Below are 12,365 nucleotides of genomic sequence, written 5' to 3'. Positions count from 1 at the left end.
ATCTAATTACAATGCTTGAGCAAACATTAAGTCAAACAAAGCAAGCAAGCAAACCAAACCTTTAACTTGCTAGCATTAGGATAATAGCTGTAATATAATTAAAAAGAAAGGATTTGAAGAATCATTTATGACACAAAATCACTACCCACACATGAAAATCCAAGAGCAAAGGAACAGAGATTTTACAGTTCTTCTCAATATTACACATCATAATTACTAGTTTGGTGTTTGCAGCCCTCATCTTATTCTCATGAAAAAAGGATTTGTTTTCCTAACCAGTGCAAATACAAACATAGCTTCCTGTTTGATATGAAAATCAGTCAATAAAATTGAGAATGGAAATGGGGAATGTGTCAAAGAGACAATAACCCGACCATGAAAATCAGTCAATGTTTGACATACAATTTATACTTAAACATAATGTATGAATTAGGTTTTGAATTTAAAGTCTATATTTGTGTATAATCTATTGTATTTATTTAAATCGGTTTTCAACAGTTTGATAAATTTTGCTAAACCACATGTTGATAAGCCTTCCAGAGTGTACATTCCTGTCATATCCATTCGGAACATTGCCCTCAGCATTTTCCATAATATCCTATGAGAAACCACTTTATCCCGTTGACTACAATATTTATTAATTCTCAATTGTTAAATTTTTTAAATTGCTTCGTAAAGCACACATTTAAAAGATTGAAAGTTAAATACTATCTCAAGTGGATAAAAACGGAAATCCAACATGATTTTGTGGTAGAATCTATGCAACTGTGTTTTAGAGGTGTTGTCAAAATTTATTGACTTGTTTGCTTTTTCTCTTTTTCATCAGTATCAGAAATTATTTTTATGCCACCACAGTAGTCACAATTTTGGTTTGATGTTCTCTAACTTTAGTTTGCCATGACCAAATGTTATACACAATGCTTATTACCACCAAACACAAATCAAGTTCGAATAAGGGTGACGTCACTTTCATTGTTCTTAATTTCCCCATTATAATGGAAATTTCACTAGTGTACACAATACATCAATACAATAAGTTCACATCAATTTCACGTGAATTTAAATTCACGTGAATTTCCCCTAAAACGAGCTTATACTTGAAACTCACGTGAAATCAGTTCATGTGAGTTTCACGTGAATCTCATGTGATTCACGTGAAAATCACGTGAATTTTTAAAATAAAGTAATTCAAATAACATCTAAATTTTCAAATTTAATTAAAATCATGAAAAATACCAACTTTTTTTTTTGGAAAGTTCACGTGAGATTCATGTGAATCTTAATTCACGTGAAATTCACATGAAGTTTCATGTATAAGCTCGTTTGAGGTAAAAATTTTCACGTGAATGTCATGTGAGATTCATGTAAAATTCACGTGAGCAAATTTTGCCTGTTCGTTATTGAACATTGAGAGCACTCAAACCCTGAAAAATCTCTAATGATTGACAAGATACAGAAACAAATGTCATCAAGTTTCAAAGAAAACAAAAAGTCAATAGGTTTGAATTAGTGCATTTACTCTTACACATATACAAGCTGGGGCATCTGTGTCTCATGGACACATTTTTCTTTTATTTTGACTCAAATCATTACAGAAAAAGCACTTTTTACTTTGATATTTTTAAAGTAGACAAGTGCACCAGCATCCATGCATCTCAATAGTATGATGTATAGGAGACCCTTGGTAATGCGTCTGTGACTTGTGAAGAAGTATTAATGATTTATCATTGATGTATGGTGTATTGTTGCATTAGCATAAACTTTTATGGAAAATATGAGACTCCGCCTTCTTTAGCCATGCTTGAGTTACCTTGGATTTGTTTACATTTTTGTTGAGCCTGCGACTTTTGTCGCAGAAAGCTCGACATAGAGATAGTGATCCAGCGGCGGTGGCGGCGGCGTTAGCTAACTTCTTAAAAGCTTTATATTTCAGAAGCTAGAAGACCTAGACGCTTCATACTTTTTATATAGATGCCTTATGTTACGAAATTTCCGTCCGTCATATATCCATTGTCCTTGACCTCATTTTCATGGTTCAGTGACTACTTGAAAAAAAAAGTCAAAATTTTTTTTAATGTTAATTTCTTTCTTATAATGAGTAATAGGATAACTATATTTGGTATGTGCGCGTACCTTGCAATTTTCATTTGACCTAGACCTCATTTTATGGATCAGTGAACAAGGTTAAGTTTTCATGGTCAAGTCCATATATCAGGTACTATAAGCAGTAGGTCTACTATATTTGGTATATGGAATGATTGTAAAGTGTACATGTCCAACTGGTAGGTGTCATCTGACCTTGACCTCATTTCCATGATTCAGTGGTCAAAGTTAAGTTTTTGAGTTTTGGTCTTTTTTTCTAATACTATATGCAATAGGTGAACTATATTTGGTGTATGGAAATATTTTATGATGTACATGTCAGTCTCGCAGGTTTTATTTGATCTCATTTTCACCATTCATTTCTCAGTGTTAAGTTTTTGTGTTTTGGTCTGTTTTTCTTAAACTATAAGCAAAAGATCAACTATATGTGTTGTATGGAAGGATTGTAAGGTGTATATGTCTGTCTGGCAGGTGTCATCTGACCTTGACCTCATTTTTATGGTTCATTGGTCAGTGTTAAGTTTTCATGGTTAAGTTTGTTTCTAAGGTACTACATTGTATAAGCAATAGGTCAACTATATTTAATGCATAAATTGATTGTAAGGTGTACATGTCTGTCTGGCATGGTTCATCTGACCTTGACCTCATTTTCATGGTTCATTGGTCAATGTTAAGTTTTCTTGGTTAAGACTGTTTCTTAAAAACTATAAGCAATAGGTCAACTATGTTTGGTTTATTGAATGATTGTAAGGTGTACATGTATTTCTCGTTTGGTTTATCTGATCTTGACCTCAGTTTCTTGGATCATGTTAAGTTCATGTGTTACTTGTAGAAAAGCTTTATATTTAGGACTATCAACATAAAATCAATGGTTTGTAAAGAAGGCGAGACATTTCAGCGTGTGCACTCTTGTTTAAAATTCACTGTGTTTTGATAGACTTTTTTTTTGCATAACAGAGTGAAGGAGAAATACCAGACATAGAATGGTGGGATGCATACGTTTTACCGTCACAAACGTAAGTTTTTACACATACATTTTACCGTCACAAACATAAGTTTAATTACACTTACATTTTACCGTCACAAACGTAAGTTTAATTACACTTACATTTTACCGTCACAAACGTAAGTTTAATTACACTTACATTTTACCGTCACAAACGTAAGTTTAATTACACTTACATTTTACCGTCACAAACGTAAGTTTAATTACACATACATTTTACCGTCACAAACATAAGTTAAATTACACATACTTTTTACCATCACAATCGTAAGTTAAATAACACATACATTTTACCATCACAAAGGTAAGTTTAATTACACATACATTTTACCGTAACAAACGTAAGTTTAATTACACATACATTTTACCGTCACAAACGTAAGTTTAATTACACATTCTTTTTACCATCACAATCGTAAGTTTGATTATACATACATTTTAACGTCACAAACATAAGTTTAATTATAAATATATTTTACCATCACAATCGTAAGTTTGATTACAAATACATTTTACCGTCACAAATGTAAGTTTAATTACACATACATTTTACTGTTACAAACATAAGTTTAATTCAAGTACATTTGACCGAATGTGTAAGTTTAATTACACATTCTTTTTACCATCACAATCGTAAGTTTGATTATACATACATTTTACCGTCACAAACGTAAGTTTAATTACACATACATTTTACCGTCACAAAGGTAAGTTAAATTACACATACTTTTTACCATCACAATCGTAAGTTAAATAACACATACATTTTACCATCACAAAGGTAAGTTTAATTACACATACATTTTACCGTAACAAACGTAAGTTTAATTACACATACATTTTACCATCACAAACGTAAGTTTAATTACACATTCTTTTTACCATCACAATCGTAAGTTTGATTATACATACATTTTAACGTCACAAACATAAGTTTAATTATACATATATTTTACCATCACAATCGTAAGTTTGATTACAAATACATTTTACCGTCACAAATGTAAGTTTGATTACAAATACATTTTACCGTCACAAATGTAAGTTTAATTACACATACATTTTACTGTTACAAACGTAAGTTTAATTCAAGTACATTTGACCTTCACAAATGTAAGTTTAATTACACATACATTTTACCGTCACAAATGTAAGTTTAATTACACATACATTTTACTGTTACAAACATAAGTTTAATTCAAGTACATTTGACCTTCACAAATGTAAGTTTAATTACACATACATTTTACTGTTACAAACATAAGTTTAATTCAAATACGTTTGACCGTCACAAATGTAAGTTTAATTACACATACATTTTACCATCATTATCGTAAGTTTAATTACACATACATTTTATCGTCACAATCGTAAGTTTAATTACACATACATTTTACCATCACAATTGTAAGTTAAATAACACGTACATTTTACAGTCATAATCAATGTACATAAGTTTGATTATACATTGGGGAATATAATTCAGTTACATTCTAGCTCACCTTTCCTAAAAGGAAATGTGAGCTTTTGCCATTACTTGGCGTCCGTCGTCTTTTGTCGTCCGTTGTCCGTCTGGTGTAAACTATTTCAAAGATCTTCTTCTCTGAAACTACTGAACCAATTCCAACCAAACTTAAGCTGAATGATCCTTATGGTATCTAGAATAAAGTTTGTGTTTTATTTTCTGTTTCGTCCAAAAACATGGCCGTCATGGCTAAAATTAGAACATGCGGGTAAAATGCTGTTTTGGCTTATATCTCAAAAACTAAAGCATTTAGAGCAAATCTGACTATGGTAAAAACATTCATTAGGTCAAGTTCTATCAGCCCTCAAATTTTTAGATGAATCTAACAACCCATTGTTGGGTTGCTGATACTAAATTGGTAATTTTATGGAAATTTTGCAGTTTTTTGGTTATTATCTTGATTATTATTAAAGATAAAGATAAACTGTAAACAGCAAACATGTTCAGCAAAGTAAGATCTAAAAATAAGTTTTTCATGACCAAAATTGTCAATTTTACCCCTTAAGGAGTTATTACTCTTTAAAAACAATTTTGCACAATTTGTTCATATAGTTTGCTTACTTTAAAAAATCTACTTCTTTGAAATTGCTGAATCAATTTCAGCCAAACTTTGGCTGAATAAATTTCAGAGTATCTAGTATAAATTTTGAAGAAAATATGACAGATACAAAGAACATTTAAATGGCATTTTTAAGCCACTCATTAATATATACATGTATTGAAAAGCAAAAATAATCATTGATGAAAGATTTAAGCAAAAAATTACAGGTGAGTGATTCAGGCTCTTGAAAGCATCTTGTTTCATTAAATCATCATAATTTTTACATGTTTTAATAGATTAAGCTATCTTCAAAAGTATTGTTTTTTCAAACTTTACATTAGGCTTTACTTACAGTATTGAGCAGATACAGAAATGTAGATGCCAACTGCAAATAAACTTTTTCCTTGGCAACAATTTGAAATCTTACCCCAAAAAAACTCATTAAACACCAATTACTAATAACCAGGAACAAATATATTGACAAACTTTTTCTAAATCAACATTTTTGTGTTATGTAAGGCAAAAGACGGCAAAGGGTGATTTGTCAAAGAAAGGCGAAAGATATCAAAGGGACATTCAAACTCATAAGTCGAAAATAAACTTACAACGCCATGGCTAAAAAAGAAAAATACCAACAAACAACAGTACACAAAACACAACATAGAAAACTTAAAGACTGAGCAACATGAACCCCACCAAAAAATTGGGGGTGATCTCAGATGCCCCAGAAGGGTAAGCAGATCCTGCTCCACATGTGGCACCTGTCGTGTAGCTCAAACTTAAGTTTTGAATGTCTTTCTCTCTTTTTTGTTTCAAGTCAAGAACAGTATGGGAAACTTCCTCCTATTTTCTGTGCTGGTTTTCAAAAACAGGAAAATACCAATAAAAAATATTTTTAATGATTGGTCGGGTTTGGGAAGCTAATATAATTATATTTTTAACCTTTTTTGCAGGTACAATAATTTAGATGATCTGACAGAATCATTAACTGGTATCACAAACCTTGTAGAACATCCCATACAGATGAAACCTCCAGGTATCTATGTGTGAGGAGTGGAGAAGTGGGGGTTGGGGTTAGGGGGGGGGTACAATGATTTAGATATGATATGATCTTTCTAATTTTAATGCCAAATTATATTTTTGACCCCAATTTTACGGCCCACTGAACATAGAAAATGATAGTGTGAGTGGGGCATCCATGTACTATGGACACATTCTTGTTTGTAAATTTAAAGACACTACTTTCTTCATGTTCTTATAGACAGTTAAAATTGTCTCTCTTGTAGAGTGGCCTAGTTAACATTGTACCCTATTAAAGATGCATTTGAATCAATGTACAAGAAAAAATGGTGGCAACAAAAGCTGAATATTTAAGTGGGGTTTCTTTCTTCCTTAACAGTTTTTGGGAAGGGTTCAAGAAATCAAAACAAACTCTTGAAGTTAGTTTATCAAATCTATGTAAAATAAGATGCTGAACTTCAGATGTAAATATGTTTACCACGGTAACTTTTTTGTGATTTTTCAACATTATGAAAATAAGGAGATGTGGTATGATTACCAATGAGACCAACTGAACACCAGAAACCAAGGATGTAAATAACAATAAAAAACAATAATATAACAATAAAACCCCTCTTGAAGTAACCTTTTCAAATCATAGAAACACAGTTTCTGGTATCATAACAGTTTACAGGTACCCAATTTTACATGTTAAGGGACATACTGTAAAAAAACTCAGTAAAATGATTATTTCTTAATATTTAAACACTCATCTCAGGTTGTAGCATAAATTGGGTATGATAGCAATCTGGCAATGACATATGAGTGTTTATATAATCTCTGAAAAAGAAGCAATTTATTTTACATGACTTAAAGATTTATTAGGTGTGGTAGTTGAATTATTTTTGAGAGTCTCAATTCAACTACACCTCAGAGTGAAGACTGCATGATACTAATAGCTACCTTTTCCCCATGCTCTATTAAGCTCTGTAAAGCCCTTTACTGCATGGTATTATTGGGCATCTTTTCCCCATGTTCTCTTAAGCATGCTCTATTAAGGTCGGTAAAGCTCTTTACTGCATGATATTAATGGCCAACTTTTTCCCATGCTCTTTTAAGCTCTGTAAAGCTCTTTACTGCATGCTACTAATGGCTACCTTTTCCCCATGCTCTATTAAGCTCTGTAAAGCCCTTTACTGCATGGTATTATTGGGCATCTTTTCCCCATGTTCTCTTAAGCATGCTCTATTAAGGTCGGTAAAGCTCTTTCCTGCATGATATTAATGACCACCTTTTCCCCATGCTCTATTAGTGCCGTAAAGCTCTTTCCTGCATGATATTAATGGCCAACTTTTTCCCATGCTCTTTTAAGCTCTGTAAAGCCCTTTACTGCATGATATTAATGGTCAACTTTTTCCCATGCTCTTTTAAGCTCTGTAAAGCTCTTTACTGTATGATATTAATGAACACCTTTTCCCCATGCTCTATTAAGCTCTGTAAAGCTCTTTGATAAATTTGGGCCTAGATCCAGGAGAAATTATCCGTAGATTTAATTTTGATATTTATTCTATCATTTCTTCAGCTGAGCCTGATAAGGAACCAGAAATTCCTGTCTACCTCACAAAGAAGGAGAGAAAGAAATTACGTCGCCAAAACAGACAGGAAGCTCAAAAAGAGGAACAAGAGAAAATAAGACTTGGTTTATTGCCTCCACCAGAGCCAAAAGGTAAGGAGAAACCAGGCTTTGTGTATGTACATCCTTCAGAATTGAAATTTTTTTAAATTCTCAAAATAATTTTTCCAACTTATCCAATGATTGCATGACATTTTTATGCCCCCGTCAAAGCGGAGGGGGCATTAAGTTTTACCCTTGTCCGTCCGTACGACGTACGTACGTCCCAAAATTGGTTTCCGTTCTCTTTCTTTTGTTTGCCTTAACCAAATGTTATGAAACTTATACACAATGCTTATTACCACAAAACACAGATCAAGTTTGAATTTTGTTGGCGTAACTTTAACCATTCTAGAGTTATGCCCCTTTATAAATGGAAAAAATTGCAAAATTTTTCATTTCCGTTCTCTAACTTAAGTTTGCCTCATCCAAATGTTATGAAACTTATGCACAATGCTTATTACCACAATACACAGATCAAATTTGAATTTTGGTGACGTCACTTTTACTGTTCTAGAGTTATGCCCTTTACAAATGGAAAAATTGCTAAATTTTTCATTTTTTTTCGAAAAATATCAATGTCTTTATTCCAGTAATTTTTAAAATTGGAGTTATCTTCCTTTGTCCATGATTATAGTTAAATCAACTACAATCAATTTTTTATACAATGCAATGTTTAATTTTGCCTTCCACTGATAAAACACAGGTCAAGTTGAATTTGGGTAGTGTCACTTTAACCATTATTGAGTTATGCCCCTTTATAAATCAAAAATTGCAAAATTTTTAGTTTCATTCTGTAACGTAAGTTTGCCCCAACCAAACATTATGAAACCTATACACAATACTCATTACCACAAAACTAAGATCAAGTACAAATATTGTTTCCGTTCTCTAACTTTAGTTTGCCTCAACCAAATGTTATGAAACTTATACACAATGCTTATTAAATGTACTACATAATACAGATTAAGTACGAAATTCAGTGCGTCACTTTTACCATTCTTGAGTTATGTCCCTTTATAAACATAAAAATTGCTGAATTTTTCATTTCTGTTCTCTACTTAAGTTAGCCTCAACCAAATGTTATGAGACTTACACACAATGCTTATTACCACAAAACTCCGATCAAGTTCAAATTTGGGTAGTGTCACTTTTACCGTTCTTCAGTTATGTCCCTTTATAACTATATGATATGCAAGCGAGGGCATCATCTGTGTCCACATGTGGACACAATCCACATTTATTTTTTTCAGTACAGATGGCTAACTTGATGAAGGTTTTAGGGACAGGCTGTTCAAGTCTCCACGTAGATAGAATTGTCTGTAGCCTAATTATTGATATTTCATGTTTTTTCCAGTATGGATGGCTAACTTGATGAGGGTTTTAGGAACAGGCTGTTCAAGTCTTTACCTAAATAGACATGTCAGTAGCCTAATTATTGATATTTCATGTCTTTTTCCAGTATGGATGGCTAACTTGATGAGGGTTTTAGGAACAGGTTGTTCAAGTCTCCAACTAGATAGACATGTCTGTAGCCTAATTATTGATATTTTATGGGGTTTTTTTCAGTACGGATGGCTAACTTGATGAGGGTTTTAGGAACAGACTTTTTCAAGTCTTCACCTAGATAGACATGTCTGTAGCCTAATTATTGATATTTTATGGTTTTTTTTACAGTACGGATGGCTAACTTGATGAGGGTGTTAGGAACAGAAGCAGTACAGGACCCTACAAAGATAGAAGCTCATGTGAGAGCACAGATGGAGAAAAGACAGAAGTTTGTATACTTTTTAGTTCTAAGTAGAGGAATTACTGAATTTTTATTGGGGTAAAGATTGTATTCATGCAATCAAACCCTAATGTGTCTGGCTTGATAATTTTCCAAACTTTGTCACTACTTTTGAGATAAACAAAACATAGTGCATTGAACACGACATTCTCACAATGATTCTATACATCATATCCATGAACATTTCAAGAAATTTATTAAGCAAATGTATGCTTAGATATTCAAGTTACAGTTAGAGTTGGTGTTTGTGTATAACCATTACATTACAAAATTAAATAGATTGTGCAAGGTGCATGAATCAAGTATCTTTTTAAAAAATATCAATAATGTCATTGTTAGAGTAATATTTAAAATTGGAGTTATCTTCCCTTGTCCATAACTGTAGTTGAACCATCTACAATATTATCTCAAATTCATGATATTGCCTTCCAATCTTTAATACTATGCAATCTTTAATTTTAAGTTCCCACTGCTAAATGAAAACAATCTTTATCCTTCAGTGCTTACAAGCACTTTGATTATTTATTAATGACAGAGGTATCTGAGTAAAATTGATAAATTTATGTATTAGTCAAGTTTTGTAAATTTGCAGTAATTAAAAAAAAAATGGATTGTCTTTCCAAAATTCAAAAGGAATGGTCTTGTTTGAAGTTTTTTTACATTTGTTATGTCAGGGCCTTTTATAGCTTGCTATGGGGTATGGGTTTTGCTCGTTGTTGAAGGCAGTACTGTGACCTATAATTGCTGACTTCTACATTATTAGGTTTCTAGTGGAGAGTTGTCTCATTGGCAATCAGACCACATTTTCTTATATTAGACTGTCCAAATATGAACTTTTCTATCGAATATTAAAAAAAAAAATCATAGGGCAGAGTGTGATAAGGGCCTTATTTGGCCTTAAGTTTTACAGAAATATTAACTTTATTTTAAGATTTCTAATTATGTCTGATTTAAAGTTGAGATGTGGCAAAACTGAAATCCAAGACTTCGTAAAAAATGTAATGATTTTGGTCATCTTTTGCATAGTTTTTAGACCCGCAAATACAGAGCGCATGTACATTGTACCAACAAAATAATTTACCACTACGTTTGTCTATGTGGATAACATCTCTCATGTCATAAATATTTATTTTTGTGGTATTTGAATGCGCTCAAAATTTCACAATAACAAATATGTGAGAAAAATATGCAAATTTTGTACTTTTTGGGTAAAAAAATTGAAAATGTTATAGCCAAAAAAAATATAACTCTGCAAAGAAATAAAATACTTAAAAGCAAATGTTTAAATCATCAGAAAAAAAAGGAGAAAGGGGCAATCAAAATGTATAGGTTCACAAAATACTACAAAGAGAACTTAAAATTGAGCAACATGGATCTCCACAAAAACTAGGGGTGAGCTCTGATTCTCCAGATCTTGAAGGGTCAGTAGTTTTTATACGACCGCAAAAATTAAAAATTTTTTGGTCGTATTTGGTATGACCTTGGCGTTGTCGTCGTCGTCATCGTCATCGTCTGGCGTCGTCCGGCGTCGTCCGAAATTATTATATAATAAGTATTGTGCAATAGCAAGAAATTTTCAATTGCACAGTATTGCACAATAGCAAGAAATCTTCAATTGCACAGTATTGCGCAATAGCAAGAAATCTTCAATTGCACAGTATTGCGCAATAGCAAGAAATATCCAATAGCACAATATTGCGCAATAGCAAGAAATTGTCAATTGTACAGTATTGTACAATAGCAAGAAATATTCAATTGCACAGTATTGTGCAAAAGAAGATACTTCGTATAAATTGCTTATTTCTTGATCAATTTCAATGGGGTTTTATTCTTGAATTCTTGGGGTTCTTTAATATTCTGAATCTAACCGTGTATTAAGTTTTTGGATTTTGGGCCCCGTTTTTAAATTGGTCCACATTGAGGTCCAAAGGGTCCAAAATTTAACTTTGTTTGATTTCATCAAAAATTGAATTATTGGGGTTCTTTGATATGCCGAATCTAACCGTGTATTTAGATTCTTAATTTTTGGTTCCGTTTTCAAATTGGTCTACATTAAGGTCCAAAGGGTCCAAAATTAAACTTAGTTTGATTTTAACAAAAATTGAATTTTTAGGGTTCTTTGATATGCTGAATCTAAACATGTATTTAGATTTTTGATTATGGGCCCAGTTTTCAAGTTGGTCCAAATCGGGGTCCAAAATTAAACTTTGTTTGATTTCAACAAAAATTGAATATATGGGGTTCTTTGATATGCTGAATCTAACCATGTATTTAGATTTTTGATTGTTGGGCCCCGTTATCAACTTTGTCCACATTGAGGTCAAAAGGGTCCAAAATTAAACTTTGTTTGATTTCATCAAAAATTGAATTCTTGGGGTTCTTTGATATGCTGAATCTAACCATGTATTTAGATTTTGGATATTGGACCATAATAGGTGAATGTCCAATTTAAAATTTTTAAGTTCTTAGACCACATTCATTCTGTGTCAGAAACCTATGCTGTGTCAAATATTTAATCACAAACCAAATTCAGAGCTGTATCAAGCTTGAATGTTGTGTCCATACTTGCCCCAACTGTTCAGGGTTCGACCTCTGCGGTCGTATCAAGCTGCGCCCTGCGGAGCATTTTATTGTAGTAAATGTACTAGTAAAAGTCAAATTATTAATACAGTGACTGTTTGTTGAGTAAATGTCAACCTGAAGGTTGTCTGAGAATACAAATAGAACAAA

The 12,365-nt window shown here is 32.3% G+C and overlaps 1 protein-coding gene across 3 annotated transcripts in view; it reads left to right on the top strand.

The window, feature by feature from the left end:
- The window catches only part of LOC127732541 (U4/U6 small nuclear ribonucleoprotein Prp3-like), a 49,925-nt gene that overhangs the window by 25,694 nt on the left and 11,866 nt on the right, over positions 1–12,365 (top strand). For 2 of the 3 annotated variants that reach the window (XM_052241592.1, XM_052241591.1), the window contains exons 12-15: positions 3,061–3,119; positions 6,129–6,211; positions 7,757–7,900; positions 9,524–9,623. In XM_052241592.1, the coding sequence (XP_052097552.1) occupies positions 3,061–3,119; positions 6,129–6,211; positions 7,757–7,900; positions 9,524–9,623 (386 nt within the window). Of the gene's footprint in view, positions 1–3,060; positions 3,120–6,128; positions 6,212–7,756; positions 7,901–9,308; positions 9,345–9,523; positions 9,624–12,365 lie in introns of all 3 variants that reach the window. The other variant, XM_052241593.1, reaches the window with a different exon arrangement.

The sequence above is a fragment of the Mytilus californianus genome, unplaced genomic scaffold (genome assembly GCF_021869535.1).
Source record: "Mytilus californianus isolate M0D057914Y unplaced genomic scaffold, xbMytCali1.0.p SCAF_25, whole genome shotgun sequence".
NCBI lineage: Eukaryota > Metazoa > Mollusca > Bivalvia > Mytilida > Mytilidae > Mytilus > Mytilus californianus.
This window is presented reverse-complemented; position numbering and strand designations above follow the sequence as displayed.